This window comes from Bactrocera neohumeralis, chromosome 6 (genome assembly GCF_024586455.1).
Source record: "Bactrocera neohumeralis isolate Rockhampton chromosome 6, APGP_CSIRO_Bneo_wtdbg2-racon-allhic-juicebox.fasta_v2, whole genome shotgun sequence".
Classification (NCBI taxonomy): Eukaryota; Metazoa; Arthropoda; class Insecta; order Diptera; family Tephritidae; genus Bactrocera; species Bactrocera neohumeralis.
This window is the reverse complement of record NC_065923.1, coordinates 19,189,741-19,204,248: the sequence shown is the minus strand read 5'-3', so window position 1 is coordinate 19,204,248 and position 14,508 is coordinate 19,189,741. Positions and strand designations below refer to the sequence as shown.

The following is a 14,508-nucleotide window of genomic DNA, read 5'->3' as shown; positions in this document are numbered from 1 at the left end:
TTGGCTGAGCCTTTCGATATGCCAACTTCATCAGGAGGGTATCTAATTATTAATCGACGTTTTTCAACACAAAATCTTTGATTTGTTGAACGTGAGCTTCGTCGGTTGAGGTTGATGGTCGCCCTGGACGCTCTTCGTCTTCGACACGTTCACGGTCGGCTTGGAACTCACTATACCACTTGTAAACATTTTTTTTAGACATAGCCTCATCACCAAAGGCTTTCTGCACCATTCTCAACGTATCCGCAGCAGAAAATTGATTCCGTAAACAAAATTTAATGCAAATTCTTTGCTCAACAAATTTCGACATCGCAAAAAACGAAAAACTCACTTTTAGCAGCTCACAAAACGACACGTATCTCAAACACTAATAAATATTTTGACATGAAATTTGACATAAATGTGACTGACAGTACTACCAACCTAAAAAAAAAAAAAAATAATTCTCCAAATCCTTCGACGCGCGCAGTTTATTTTTTGGGCACAGAGTATGGTCTGGTTAAAATCTATATTTTATTAGTTAGAGCGTGCCCAGCAAAAATATGGTTTCTCTCTCATGCTCTTTCTCATCTTTCCTTCCCAAAAGCTCTCTTAGCATTCAATGAGTGTCCTTCCCTTTCTTTTTTGCTCCACTTCGAACTTGAACTGAACTATTGTCCTTTTACTACCAAGTTCGTAGGTTCTATACCTACAAAATAACCGTAATAGATTATCCAAATATTGTCGAAACATTTCTGCGTAGTTTCCCTATATCTAGAGTTGAAAACTATTTACATATCGAATAGTAAAAGTATTAAAAGATTTGGTTAAAATTCAAAGGAAACCTTTTAGTGTTTCATCAGCTTAAGGTTCTACCTCAATCGATTCGTAACTCAGAAACCTTTCGGGTATTCGTGAGCATACCAATGCCTATCTCTTCAGAAAATGAATTTTAAAAGCCTCTCTGCTGAAGAAACTAGTTCAAGTATACATCATCTGAGGAGTTTATTATTATTACATTAACCTGGATACCACAATATGGGATAAATCGGTGGAGTAGCTTATTGAATGCCATGGTGAACATGCTTAACAAAATATTTTCTGGTAAACAGATTTTTGAAATAATTGTGACTATATACAGTAAAGCGGGTCGATTTACAGGGAGACAAAAAGAAGGAAAAGTCTTGCGAAATGTTCTACGGGTAATTTTGAACAACTTTTCCTAACAGATTATGAGTCTAAAACCGGTTTCGAGACAGCCTCTTTTAAGTGAAAGTTTTTTAGGAATTATAAAAATTTGTTCGTAAGTTTTTTGAGATATCCGAATGAAATTTAATACGTAAGTGTATTTTCAAGTTCTATTGGTCATTTGTCGAAATCGGTCTGATCGGATTACTATATCACATAGCTCCCATACAACCAACCATTCAAATTTTTTAGAGATTGCTTAAAAAATCACTGGCTCGAAAATTTCGCGCATACGCGATTTTATAGAGATTAAAATCGGCCCGCTCTAATGACGTCGGCAAGAACCAGAACTTGTGGAACTGCGGGATCCTTCTGACCCAAAGTGAACCATAAGTGACCATCCGAACTACTGTTCTTAGCAAAGTTATTCACGGCGCAATTGTAGGTGTTCTGATTGGACACTGTCCGATAGATTCAGACACACAGTGAGGCGAAACTTATTATCAAAGTCGTAAGGAGGAAGGCGGGGTGAAATCACCTTGTCATTTTCTCCTCTAATGTCCGGCTTTTGCCAGACTGAGATATCTCAGTATACACATCTTCGGCCAACAAAGCGCTGGGTTTCATAGTAACCGCCTTAACAAAACGATTCGTCGATATATGGGGATCTGATGCTCCACTTTTAGGATTTCAAGCGTAGGGTCAACGCCTAGGGAACGCGGGACTAACGTGAAAATATATTATGTGGCTCAATCCTTTAGCCAACTACAAATCACCGTGGCGTCCTAAAGTACAAACCTACGTTTATAGTGGAACATTTTCGAGCCAGCCCTTTTTAAACTCAGTTTAAAGTTTGACTTCAGAGACAGCAAATCCCTCTTCTCTGGATTCTGCTATAAAGCATTTTCGAGGTGCGTTCAAAGACCGATCTGTAATATAATCTGAATACTAACTAAAACAAGGTCGCTGAAAAAGAGGTCATATCATTTTTTTGAGTTAACCTTGATTATGTCTCAAGCTTAGATGCGCGAGAGAAACAAAACTTCAACAACTTCCATTTCTTCCAATCACCAGGTAACCGGCTTTCTGTATGTGATGTGAACCCGCAAATATATTTGACCCACAACTAACATCACTGCTACATTTCCCAAATGTTTTTTTTTTTACAACAACAATAACTGCCGACTTTTTTTACTCATCACGCACAAAATTAATAATTTAAGCCCAAGGTCACTCGGCTGCACAGCTGCCGTTATATTACTAAGTGTGTGCGCCTGCGCACTAGAAATCAATCACTAATTCAGTTACCGCATTACATACTAACCCAAAAAAAACTTAATTAAATAAAATTAAAGCGCATTACTTCTGTAATCACACCAAATGTAGAGCATCCAACGACAACTATGGAGCAGCCTTCAATCGACCAAAAGCGTTAATTGAAAGCTCACAATGATTTCCACCGAATTTGATTGAATGCAACAAAAAGCCGACTACAGTTGCATAATTTTTTCCGAAACATATAATTTCGAAATTAATTGTGCCTCTAAATGGAAATACCCACAAACGCAACTCTCGGTTAGACGCTCATAAAAGTCTAGCTTGTGTACGTGGGTAAGTTCGTAAGGCTTGATATGCTTTAAATAGAGTGCTCATGCAATTAGCCAAAATTGTCATTGCAACTGTCAAAGCAAGTGACATACATTTGACTTTGCAAACTCTGCATGCCGTTATTTTACTCTACTTCCATATACATATGAGTGCGCCTATCACCTCTCTTATCCTCTTTATTGGTTCCTTTTCAGGTGACATCGATGACTGCATCGTAACACCGACCGTGCAAGGACAATTTACCCCACTGCCTGAGGCGCTCTGCGATGTCATTATGGACCTTACCGCAGAGGGACACTCGGCCACCATCGAGAATGTGCGCATCAAACTGAGCATACGATTTCCGCATATGACACCGCCAGCCACCGAAGTTATCTACGATACGCTGGCACAATTGATGCAGGAACAGAAGATATATCAAACCGCAAAGGGTTACTTCATCTTCACACCAGAGTAAGTATTTGAGATAAGTTACCAAGAGCAGATCAGAATAGATTATAGCGTAGATTAATCGACTGGTTTTATAAACAACGTGTTCCTTGAGCTGAATTTATTGTCTCCAGGAAACACAAAAAGATACAAGGAGAATAGAAAAAGAATATTACTGACTATAAAAAGATTATTTTTACTTCCGAAAATGGTTTCAGTTTTCATTAGATACGATCCGGCATGATAATCTATGATTAAGTCCTGAGAAAACGAGTTAAGAGGCCATAAGATATTAAGATTATTCTTTCGCACCATCTTCCAAAAAAGCAGATCGAACGATTCCTCAACGTCCGTCAATGAGAAATATATCAACAAGTTCAACCTTTACTTGGAGTTGCATTTAGGAACGATTTTACATATCTGAAGTTAAAACCTGATACAACGAGTTAACTGGCCATAAAATATTTCTCATCATACACAATATACCCTCCAGAAAGGAAACTCGAAAGATTCCTCAACTTCTAAGTTGAAAAAATAGGCCACCAGCGGTTTAAACCTTCCTCAAGCGATAGAAATGTGTTTTTTCCAGAAAATCGGAGAGAAACTGCTTTTTTCTACCTACCTACCCACACTCCGCCCAAAAAAGGGTTTGAATTCAACAAAGATAGAACATTTGCAAATCAGATGGTAGAATCCAAAAGGAGTTCTTAAGATAAATAATCAATATAGACAACAATATATGTATATTGCCATTAGATCCCAGGGCTCTGACACCATATAAGTTTAATGTTGAAGAATACAGAAGCAACACTAAAATCAAGAGATTCCAACAATCCCATTCGTTAAATAATTATTTGAACGCATCGATAGATTACTCGGTTTCAGAACCTGTACGGCCATGGCAAATATTGAATGAAAAATTAGTTGGAGACAATAACAGTTCGAGATCTTGCAAAATACTGTAGATTTTGAGATGGCGAGATTTGAGTGAAAGATCTAACCTCCAAATAATAGACCTGTTACTAAGCTAACCTACTAATACCAGAGGACACTATATTCGCAGCTCATAATTTAGAGCCACCCCTGATCATTTTTAGACATTAATGCTTGTGGCCATTGGAACCAAGGATAAATCATTTAGGGCACTTTATTCTCAGTTGAAAGTATTAATTCCTTATGTTTTCGTTGAATCGAAAGTTGGGTGGGGCATTTTACGAGTTTAAGTGAAGAATATTGGCATATTATTCAGAAACAAAGTTATAAAACTCCAAATAAGGATGAGTGTAGAAGGTTACGATGATTGGAGATCGTTTTTAGACAAGTTCAACAACTTAGAAAAGATTTCCAGATCGTAAAAAATAACTACAAATTTCGAACGAAAATTTGTGCGACAAATTAATAAAGAGGTCCAAATTCAAAACCCGGACACATAATTAGTAAAAATTTTACTTAGCACTACAAATACCATCCGTAATATCCAATAGTTCAATAAATAACTACATTTCATTTCTCCAATCTCTCAATCAGACGTCGCCGCAGCCGTTCGAGACCGCGTGCCATGCGCAATGGTTATCAAGATTTTGAAGAAACCGATGAAATACCTCAGGAGGCGCGCACAATGCTTATGACCAATGCGGAGGCGCTTCACTCATTGTACGGTGAAATCTCCACAGAACGCGATGGCGATCTAACGCATCAATGCATACAAACCAATTTGGCCGATGTCATTTGCGGCGGTAAGTGAACAGGATGGTCTGAACAATTTTAGAAAATGTCAATGAACAATATTTACATTTCAGGTAATCCAAATGACAAAATACTTTATCCGCGCGCCGCCAAAAGACGTAGCGCCTCATTCCCAACACCGCGCAGCCTGGAAAGGCGGCATAGTCTGCGTTTATTCGGCTCCTCAAAGCGACTGCAGCGTTGCGCGTCAACACGAAGCCTCTCAAAGACATACGCACAAACTTTAGCCACGGACAGTAGCAGCTCGGAGTACCAAAGCACAGATTCTTCGTCACCAAGTAAGTTGGGTTGCAAGTATGAGGTGTTTCGAAGTTAGGATTTTGTAATAGTCATTGGATAAGAATTTATAGGATTTAAAAAAATTAGACCTATCAGTCATTATTAAGTAATGGTGTGAACCGCTCTCAAGATTGGTTGGTGCTGGACTTTAACCTGAAATCACCGGAACTATGAAACGTAATTTAATAAGAAAGAAAGATCCATATATCATCAAGTGGCAAGAACCGATATCATTAAGTTGACAATGAAACCGGCCGTCTAAAATTTTTTAGAATCCAGTTGATACTGAAACCATTCTCTATATATTTTTGAGGCACGTTTTCAAGTAGACAGTCTTGGACTCCGTTATGGTTACGTAGAATCGGTTGCCTTTCCAACGGTACATAAATGTCTTCGTATAATGACACCTAGAAGTATTAGTAATATGAAGACCACGGATAAAACTTAAGGCCTTCGATAAGAATTAATTATTGCGGGAAATTTACTGTTATGAATCCCACTACTTGAGACCTAGATCGAGGACGTCGATATGTTTCTTATATATTATTTAAAAAATTTTTCAAAATTCCTTCTTTCCCACTTTTTAGAAAAGGGATCTTTGCTATCGCGCCTCTTCCGACGTAGTGGACGCGCCAAACAACGTCAAATCGAAACATATTCAGCCCAGTTCCCACCTGCCGAGTGGTTTAATTCTCGTGCGGTGCATTTACATAGTGTTGGCACGCAAACAGCCGATCACGTAAGTTACCAGCTCAAGCTACTATATGCCGATCCGCACACTTATATTTCTTCTTTCACTTTTCTCCCACTTTAGGACATGCCGGTGGCGCATACGCTCTCCAATTCCACATTCTACGATGGTTCGGAGTTGAGTCAACGTTCACTGACACTGCCACGCCGACATCGACGACACATGTCCAGCGATTCGACCTTCCTTATATCGTCGCGCGATTGTTCGCCCATACGCCGACGTTCGCCAGTCTACTGCAGCAGTTCACTGCCACGTTCCACACAATCCATACCGGCTACAGCGAGCGGTACAACGAACATGACCATTGCACCGACGTCAGCGACATCAGCGACCAAAACGAACCACTCCACCGCGACGCTGTCACGTCTCTCGGCGCCAAATCATACAACAACAGCAAGCGCGGTTGCCGCCGCCGTCGCAGCGAACGCACAGAAATCTTCCTCAAAGAGTGTTATCGGCAAGCATATATTCGAACAGTCGCCATCGCGTACTAGCGGTACCCTAAAAGCGTCGGCGACGAAACGACAGTCAGATAACATAATAATTAACGGTTACGCCAGCAATTTGGATAGCGGTAAGGTGAGCTATCGCAGCGTACAAAGCGGTCCGTCTAGTTTGGAGTCGGGCAAAGCCTCGTCCATGCTTACCTCGGGACCGTCAAGTATCGATAGCGGTAAGGTGTCATTCAGCAAAACCAGTGGTCATTCTAGTCTTGACTCGCAGTGTTCGACCAATACGGCGGTGGTGCAACCAAGTCCAGCCCGATCGATACTCGTTTTGAATGGTTCGCCGCGCGGCACACCGCGTCATCAGGCAATGCGTGCACGCGCCGCCGAACAGACGCAACGGCAACGCGCCTCGACACCATCGCGCATACTCGAAGAAATCACCAATCAACAAAAGCCGACGTCGGGCCGCACCACCAGCAATACCGGCGGACAATCCTATTACAACGGCATACCGAATTCGAATTCGAACAACTCGATAACACTGCAGGTGACCACCTCAAATGGCAGTCAAAGTAGTATACCAAGCACGAAGATTTATGTGCAGAACTCACCAGCGCGTAGCGTTATAACGTTGGAGAATGGCAAACTGATGGAGAATTCGAATGTCTATATCATTAATAATGAAACGACGACCAATGAGAAAGGCGAGATCATTAAAAAGACGCTCTCGAAGCAGGAAACTGCGCCAATGCGAAGTCAGCAGCAGCAAAAGGAGCAACAGAAACGAAATTACGCACAGACGCATGCGCAAACACACAGCCAAACAAAGTCAATGCAGCAACAGCAGCAGCAACAACAACAGCAGCAATCAGCAGTTATACAACAAATTTACAAGGACAATTCGATTAGCGAGAACGAGGCGAACTCCGAAACTTGCGACTCCATTTCGTTTATCAGCGAAACATCACCGGACAATTTGGATACGCTCAGCTCCACGGAGGTGATCGACAACTCGAAATTCACGAAGAATATCAACAACGACGCCACCATGAATAACAGCCGTAAGCTCTGCTTACAACTGCCGCAACACGGCTCCAGCAATATTGTCTACAAAAACAATGTGCTGAAAAACGAATCGAATCCGAACTCGCCCAGTGGCGAGAAGACGCTCGCAATGGCAGCACTAGCAGCCAAGCAAGATTTCGAAATCGCCGGTTCGGTTGGTAATTTACGCTTCTACGAAAAGAACACGAAGGACACAACGCACGCGAAACTGATGAATTCGCATTGTGATTTGAAGAATCTCAATCGTTACGAGTCTTCGGGTAATCTGCAAAAGACCGGCAATATACTGCAGTCGAATCCAGCCATCAATAATGACGATCTGGCGCATATATTGCAGAAGAACATAATTGCTGTTGGCAGCGAGCCGAATTTAGCTTTAAAGGACAATAACTGCAGCAACGCGAGTGACAAGTCCGTCGAGAAGGAGGCGCTCGATCGGCGCTTCAGCTTGTCGAAAGACCCCAACGGCCCGGTCAGCGCCACAGCGACCGGCAATGAAGACCTCTACAACTTTCCCAGTCTAACGGATTTGTCCTTTAATTTTACCTCATTGGCGGCGCAGAAAATCCTACAGGGTGTCAGCCTCAACAGCATCGATACGTTGGTGGAGCTGAATATGGCGGCCGCCGCTGCGGCGAACAAGGAGAAACAACAGAATAATCAACCCACGCCGGTGTGCACCGACTATGGCATGGTGTAGCGGCTTGATTGATAGGCTAAGAAATGAAATGCAACAAACGAGACGCTTGTGTTGACGCGTCGAAATGAGCTTAGATCAATTGAGGGTGGAGCAGTGACTTTTGGCTCGGTGGCTTTTTAGGGGGCAATACAGAAGGCACGCATGGTCAGTGGGATGGCGCACAACTTCAACTAACTAAATACTACTAATAACTGTATACTAAAAACAAGAATTGAAACCAAGAAAAGATATTTACTACTCGCATTTTAGAAAGCCGAAACGGAACCAGAATAGACACTGTTCTTAGTCTAGCAGTAATTTTTTCCAATACCTTTGGTAAAGTGGCGTTTTTTAAGTTAATTTGTGAGGTACTTTTCAAATTTTTCTTGAAAAAAAATTGCTTAACCTCAAATAACTATTTTTAGCAGAGATGTGTTTTCTTCTAAAAATCCTAACCTCAAAAAAAATGTATAAGTTTTCAAGTCAGACATTAATATTTGGTTTGAATTTATTAAATATTTAGTGGTAATTTCTCGTTCCAAAGACAGTCGTGTCAAAGTTACCAAAACGAACCTAAGTTTATGCCCGTCCAAGAATATACCCTCAAGCCAAGTATCCTAGTAAAAATGTTATATAGAAATATATTCCTAGAGTGTTTTTCGACACAATCAAACCAAGCTTAGCCTCTTAATGTGGTTCTTTATTAAATAATGACTGTTGGGATTGTCCGGCATAAGTCAGACCCAAAGAATTTTTCGACCATTCAAGATGATCACGCTTCGGCCTCGAAGCACTTTAAGCCGAATATTTATACGGCGATTTGCTCTTGTAAAGCAGATCGTTAATTAGAAACTTCATCAGCATTAGCAAAAATCCCATAAAGGACAAAAACGTGTAATTCAATAAGTCAAGATCTAGATCTACACATATGTATGTATATTCAACGATTTGGGTAGTTTAGGTTATCTGAGCAAAGAACCATTTTCTAAACGTTTTAAATCACAGGAAAGCCATATTTTGTTTAGGTTAAGTTCAAAGCCCCTGAGGCACTAAATATGGTAGTTTAGATAATGAGGTACTGGCAGTATGTTGAGGTGATGGTTCTTGTATCGCCACGATCAATTTGGTAGCCTTGAGAGAGAACTAAACATAGTTGAGTGCAACAAAATACTCTGAGAAGTCGCAAAGAGTGGGAGCTTCTATTCTGCAGGTCGTTATGGATTCTGTGTGGGGCAATGATTGCATTCAGAAAACCACGTACCTCTTGCGAGTATCTTACTTAAATACAAATATGGTGATACTTAGGCACATCACTACCAGAATGCCCTTTTACAAGTTCTTAAAATCATATTAGACCAGTTTTTTTTAACGGCTTCGACCAGTTTTCGACCAGTTTTTAAATATTTCATAATATAATTTTTTAAATACAATATTATTTTGACAAAAAAGGATTCGGATAAAAGCTCTGCCAGTTAGTTTTGACACTCTTTCAGAATTTGTCACTTTACCAAAAATAAAAATGAAAAAATATATTTAAAAAAATATTTGAAATGAATAGAATAATGCGATTATTACGATAAAAAAATCATCAAAAGCTGTTCTCTAAACAATTATGGTCTATTACAAGCGATACACTCAAGTATTCCTCGAAAATGTGTACTCGCCTACAACGTCGATGAATAGTAAACTTTAGACTGTTTGTAACGGATAACAATACTGAGCACTAACCAAATACATACATACATACGTACATATATGTTAGATAAACAATAAAAAACAAATACACAAATGTAGTCGTATGTAGCTGAACGAAAAAAACTATATACCAATTATTATAATTAAATAGTGTTGTGAGGAAAATAAAGAAGAATAGATTGAAACACAGAAAGTTGTAAGCGAACAAACCAATTACTGATATTCGAGATTTTTTTTTAGTTAGCAATTGCTACTACAATAACAAAAAATTCGTATTTTTAGTCCTTCAGTGACTGAAATGAAATAATTTTCTTTAATATATTTTTTTCAATTAAACTAAAAAAAAAAATTATAAAATTTTTAAATTTTCAATATTTTGGTATACATGTATGTATGTACATACATATGTAAAATTTTCGGAAATATTTTTTTCTGTTCGATATTGAAAAAGTTTAAAATTTCGAAATCATTTAAAATCCGATTACCAGTCGAAAATATATTTTTGAAATATTTTTTTCGATTCGATATATAATATTTCGAAATTTTTTTTTTTCGAAAATCTTTGTTTTTTCGATTCGATATCGAAAAAAATTTATAATTTCGAAAATTTTTTTAAATCGAATATAATACATAATTAAATACAATGTAGTATATAATATTTTCGAAAATGTTTTTCGATTCATATTGAAAAAATTTATAATTTCAAAATTTTTTAAATCAAACATATTACTAATTAAATACAATACAAGTGTCTTTCAGAAATATTTTTTTCGATTCGATATCGAAATAATTTATAATTTCGAAATTAATTAAAATCCATTGTCAATCGAATATACATATGTACATACATATGTATGTACATATATAATATTTTTCGAAAATCTGTTTTTCTATTCGATATCGAAAAATTTATAATTTCGAAATTATTTAAAATCCGATTTCTAATTGAATACATGCAATATTTTTCGAAAATCTGTTTTTCGATTCGATAACAAAAAACCTACAATTTCAAAATTTTAAATGAGATTACTAATCAAATATGTAGTATCTATTTTCTATACGATATCGAAAAACTGAAAATTCAAAATTTCATATGAAAAGCTAAATTTTAAAAAATACCATATAAAAAGTTTTAGTTTGAAAAAAGTTCACTCGCTGCTAATTAATATCTAAGAAGTTGGGCACTTTTTCGGATTTTTTTATATTCGATATCGAAAAAATTATATATTTCGTATTTATTGGTATCAGATAAATTAAACTTCCGCCTACTCCTTATAATTTGAAATTTTTATGCATTTGTGAACTAGAAAAAATTTTTTTTATTTCAATTTTGAAAATTTTTCAAATCAAAACAGTTTATCAATTATATGTATGTACATACATAAGATGTGTTATTGTTTTGTTCTTGGCAGAAATTATTCGTTGCGATAGTCTTTAAAAGCATTTTATGTAATCCTTTTAATTTTTATAATAATATTCTTTCCACTGTTATTATTGTTGTGCTTCAACTAAACTACTTTCTGAATTTGTTTTTTTTTTTTTAATTTTGGCGAGCCACCGCTGCCTCTTAACGCTTATAACATGTCTACACACACTCAACAGAGCCACCAAACCGTTGCAAATGCCACTTTAAAGCGCGTCACATACACATTTACCGTTATGGAGATGTAAAATTTTGAATAACTAATTTCATTATAGTTTATGTAATTACTTTTCTTTACAGTGCCAAAATGTTTTAGTTTAAAACACAAAACAAAAAAAATATTAATGATTAATTGCGTTTTTAAACCTAATTTAAGTTTTAAATACTGTAAATTTTCAAAAAAATATATATATAAATATATATAAAATACAGTTGTATATGCTAATGTAATTATGTAATTTTATTTATTTCATTTGAAATCCTTACAACGCCGCCCGAAATACAATACAATAGTTAATTATAAAAAAAGTAACGGTAAACAAAAAAACACTTCTAAATACGATTACTTATAACTTAAAGGAAATAGTTGTACTCACAAAGGTTTACATACATACATACAGGCATATGTACAATGTAGAGCAGCAATATTTTTTACAGTTACAATACATAGAGTACATATGTACAATTTGTTTACTTTAATTTGTTAAATAGTTTTTAAAAATATAGTTCACCGTTTGTTTTATTAGGAAACAAAAATAAAAGTAAAAATAAAAACAAAAAAAAATAATAAAAATAAATGTACAGCAGGCAATAAATAAAGTGAACTCCTCAAACAGTTGGGTTGCATTTCATACAAAATAGTTAAAAATAATAAATATTATTTTGAAATAAATGTAATTGTTTTCTTGCTTTTTGTATAATTTTTAAATACTTTGTGATGTCGCTTTGCATTTCACAGCTATTATTTACCACAATAGTTGAAGGTTTAATTTCTATTAAGATCTTTTTTTTTGTTTTTGTTAATTCAATAGTTCTCTCCTAAGGATTTTGCTTGGCATTTAAACACACGATATAAAGTAAAAAGAAAAAACGAAAAATTCGTTGACTTCGAACGCGAAAACATACATATACATATACAAGCAAATGTATGTAATTAACTTTAATTCATATGTGTTTGTGTAAAACCTAAAATTAAGAAATAAGAAATGAATGTCTTATCAGTAAACATTTTATAATAAGGAAGGCCTTAACACGAATCAAATAAAATGTAGCGTAAAACGGTATAAAGCCGCTAGAAATCAAATAATCAAACGAAAATCAATGTGTTTTAGTCAACATCTAACGGTAAACAGGTAAGGCAATTTGTTTTTGACGAAAGTCGTCAAAAGGACATTAGTTAATACATATATTTTAATATACATACGTATATGAAAAAATATGCATAATATGTATGTATATATGTATAAAAAACAATTTTTTTCGAATATAAAAAACAAAAAAACGTATAAAAAATAGTAATAAAAAATAAAAAAAAATATTTGTAATAAAAATGAAGAAATAAATAAAAAAATATAAATAAAATTTAAATTCAACAAAATATATGTACATATGTGTATAAAATAAATAATAGGTATTAAACAGTTATTTAAAAAGATATTTAAATAAATAAATACAAAAATTTTAAAAACGATAAGAAAGATTTTTTAACAAAATAATGATATTAGTAATATTAAATAAAAAATTTAACAAAAATTTAAATTCAATAAAATACATACATACAAATACATACATATGTATGTGTATACAACGGAAACGTAAATTTAAATAAAAAACAATTTTTTTCCAAATCTTAAAACAATAAGTGAACATTTTTTGATAAAATTTTTTAATAGTAATAAAAAATAAAGAAAAACGTATAATTATTAAAAAATAATAATTAAAAAAAATTAAATATAATAAAATATACATATATTATTTTAAATTAAAAATCAAAACAAAAAAATTATAATAAAAAATTAAAAAAAAAATATTAATAATAAATGAAATAACAATAATAATAAATTAAAAAATTAATATAATGAAGAAATTAAAAAAAAAATATAAATAAAATAATTTTAAATTAAATTAAAATCTATGTACATACATACATATGCATGTATGTATGTATGTACTCGTTTGCGTATGTAATTTATGTATAATAGGTTTAAGAAAAATATAAATAGAAAATATTTTTATTTTCGAATATAAAAATATAAGGAAAGATGTGTAATAAAAAATAATATCAAAAAAATTTACAAAAAAAAATTAAAAATTACATCATAATAAAAAATTACAAATAAAATAAAAATTAAAAAATATATATAAAAAAATGTATATAAAAAAGGAACATTAAAAATAAAATGTAGTGAAATAATAATATTAATAATGATAAAAAATTATAAAATATTTAAAAACCAATATTATTAATAAATAAAATAACAATAAAAAAATTAATAATAAAGAAATTTAAAACAAAAATAATAACAAAATATAAAAAAATTTTAAATAAAGTTAAAATATATTTACTCGTATGTGTAAATAATATACAATAGCTATATATGTACATATATGAAAAAATTTAAATATAAATAGAAAATAATTTTTATAAATACAAAATTTTAAAATTGTAAAAATTTCAGAAATAAAAAAAGAGAATTAAATAAAAATTTCAATAAATTAATTTTTAAAAATATTGAAAAATAAATAAAAAAAAAAACAATATAACAATTTCAAAAAAAGAACTGACAAAATTAAAAAAATATATTTTAATCGCAAGCATGTACATACATATGTATGTATGTACATATATTACAAAAATTTTCTTACAATAATAAAATAAAAACTTGTTTTCTGACTTGCAAGTGGACATAACCCTTTAAGAAATATAAAAAATAATAATTTATAAAAATAAAATAATAATAATTAGTAAAAATAAAAAAAAATTAAAACAAAAATTTATTAAGACAAAAAACAATTGAATTAAAAATAAATAAAAAACATTTATTAAAACAAAAAAAATTAAAAAATAAATAAAAGGATATAAAAAACGAAATAATGAAATTAAATTAAATGTAATATTTTAAAATTTTTCGTAAACAATTTAAATAAATTCAAAAATATTTTTCATAAAGTTTCCAAGCCTAGTAGTGGTAGTAGTTTATAGTAATACAATTACTGC

General features: G+C 33.6%; 1 protein-coding gene across 1 annotated transcript in view; it reads left to right on the top strand.

Moving 5' to 3' along the window:
• Window positions 1-9,903, top strand: part of LOC126760954 (probable serine/threonine-protein kinase DDB_G0267686) — a 133,921-nt gene extending 124,018 nt beyond the window's left edge. Inside the window, exons 3-7 of the mRNA XM_050476780.1 lie at window positions 2,970-3,228; window positions 4,732-4,940; window positions 5,004-5,228; window positions 5,817-5,968; window positions 6,044-9,903. Of these exons, the coding sequence (XP_050332737.1) occupies window positions 2,970-3,228; window positions 4,732-4,940; window positions 5,004-5,228; window positions 5,817-5,968; window positions 6,044-8,194 (2,996 nt within the window). The 3' untranslated portion in view covers window positions 8,195-9,903. The remainder of the gene's footprint in view (window positions 1-2,969; window positions 3,229-4,731; window positions 4,941-5,003; window positions 5,229-5,816; window positions 5,969-6,043) is intronic.
• Window positions 9,904-14,508: the final 4,605 nt, after the last annotated feature.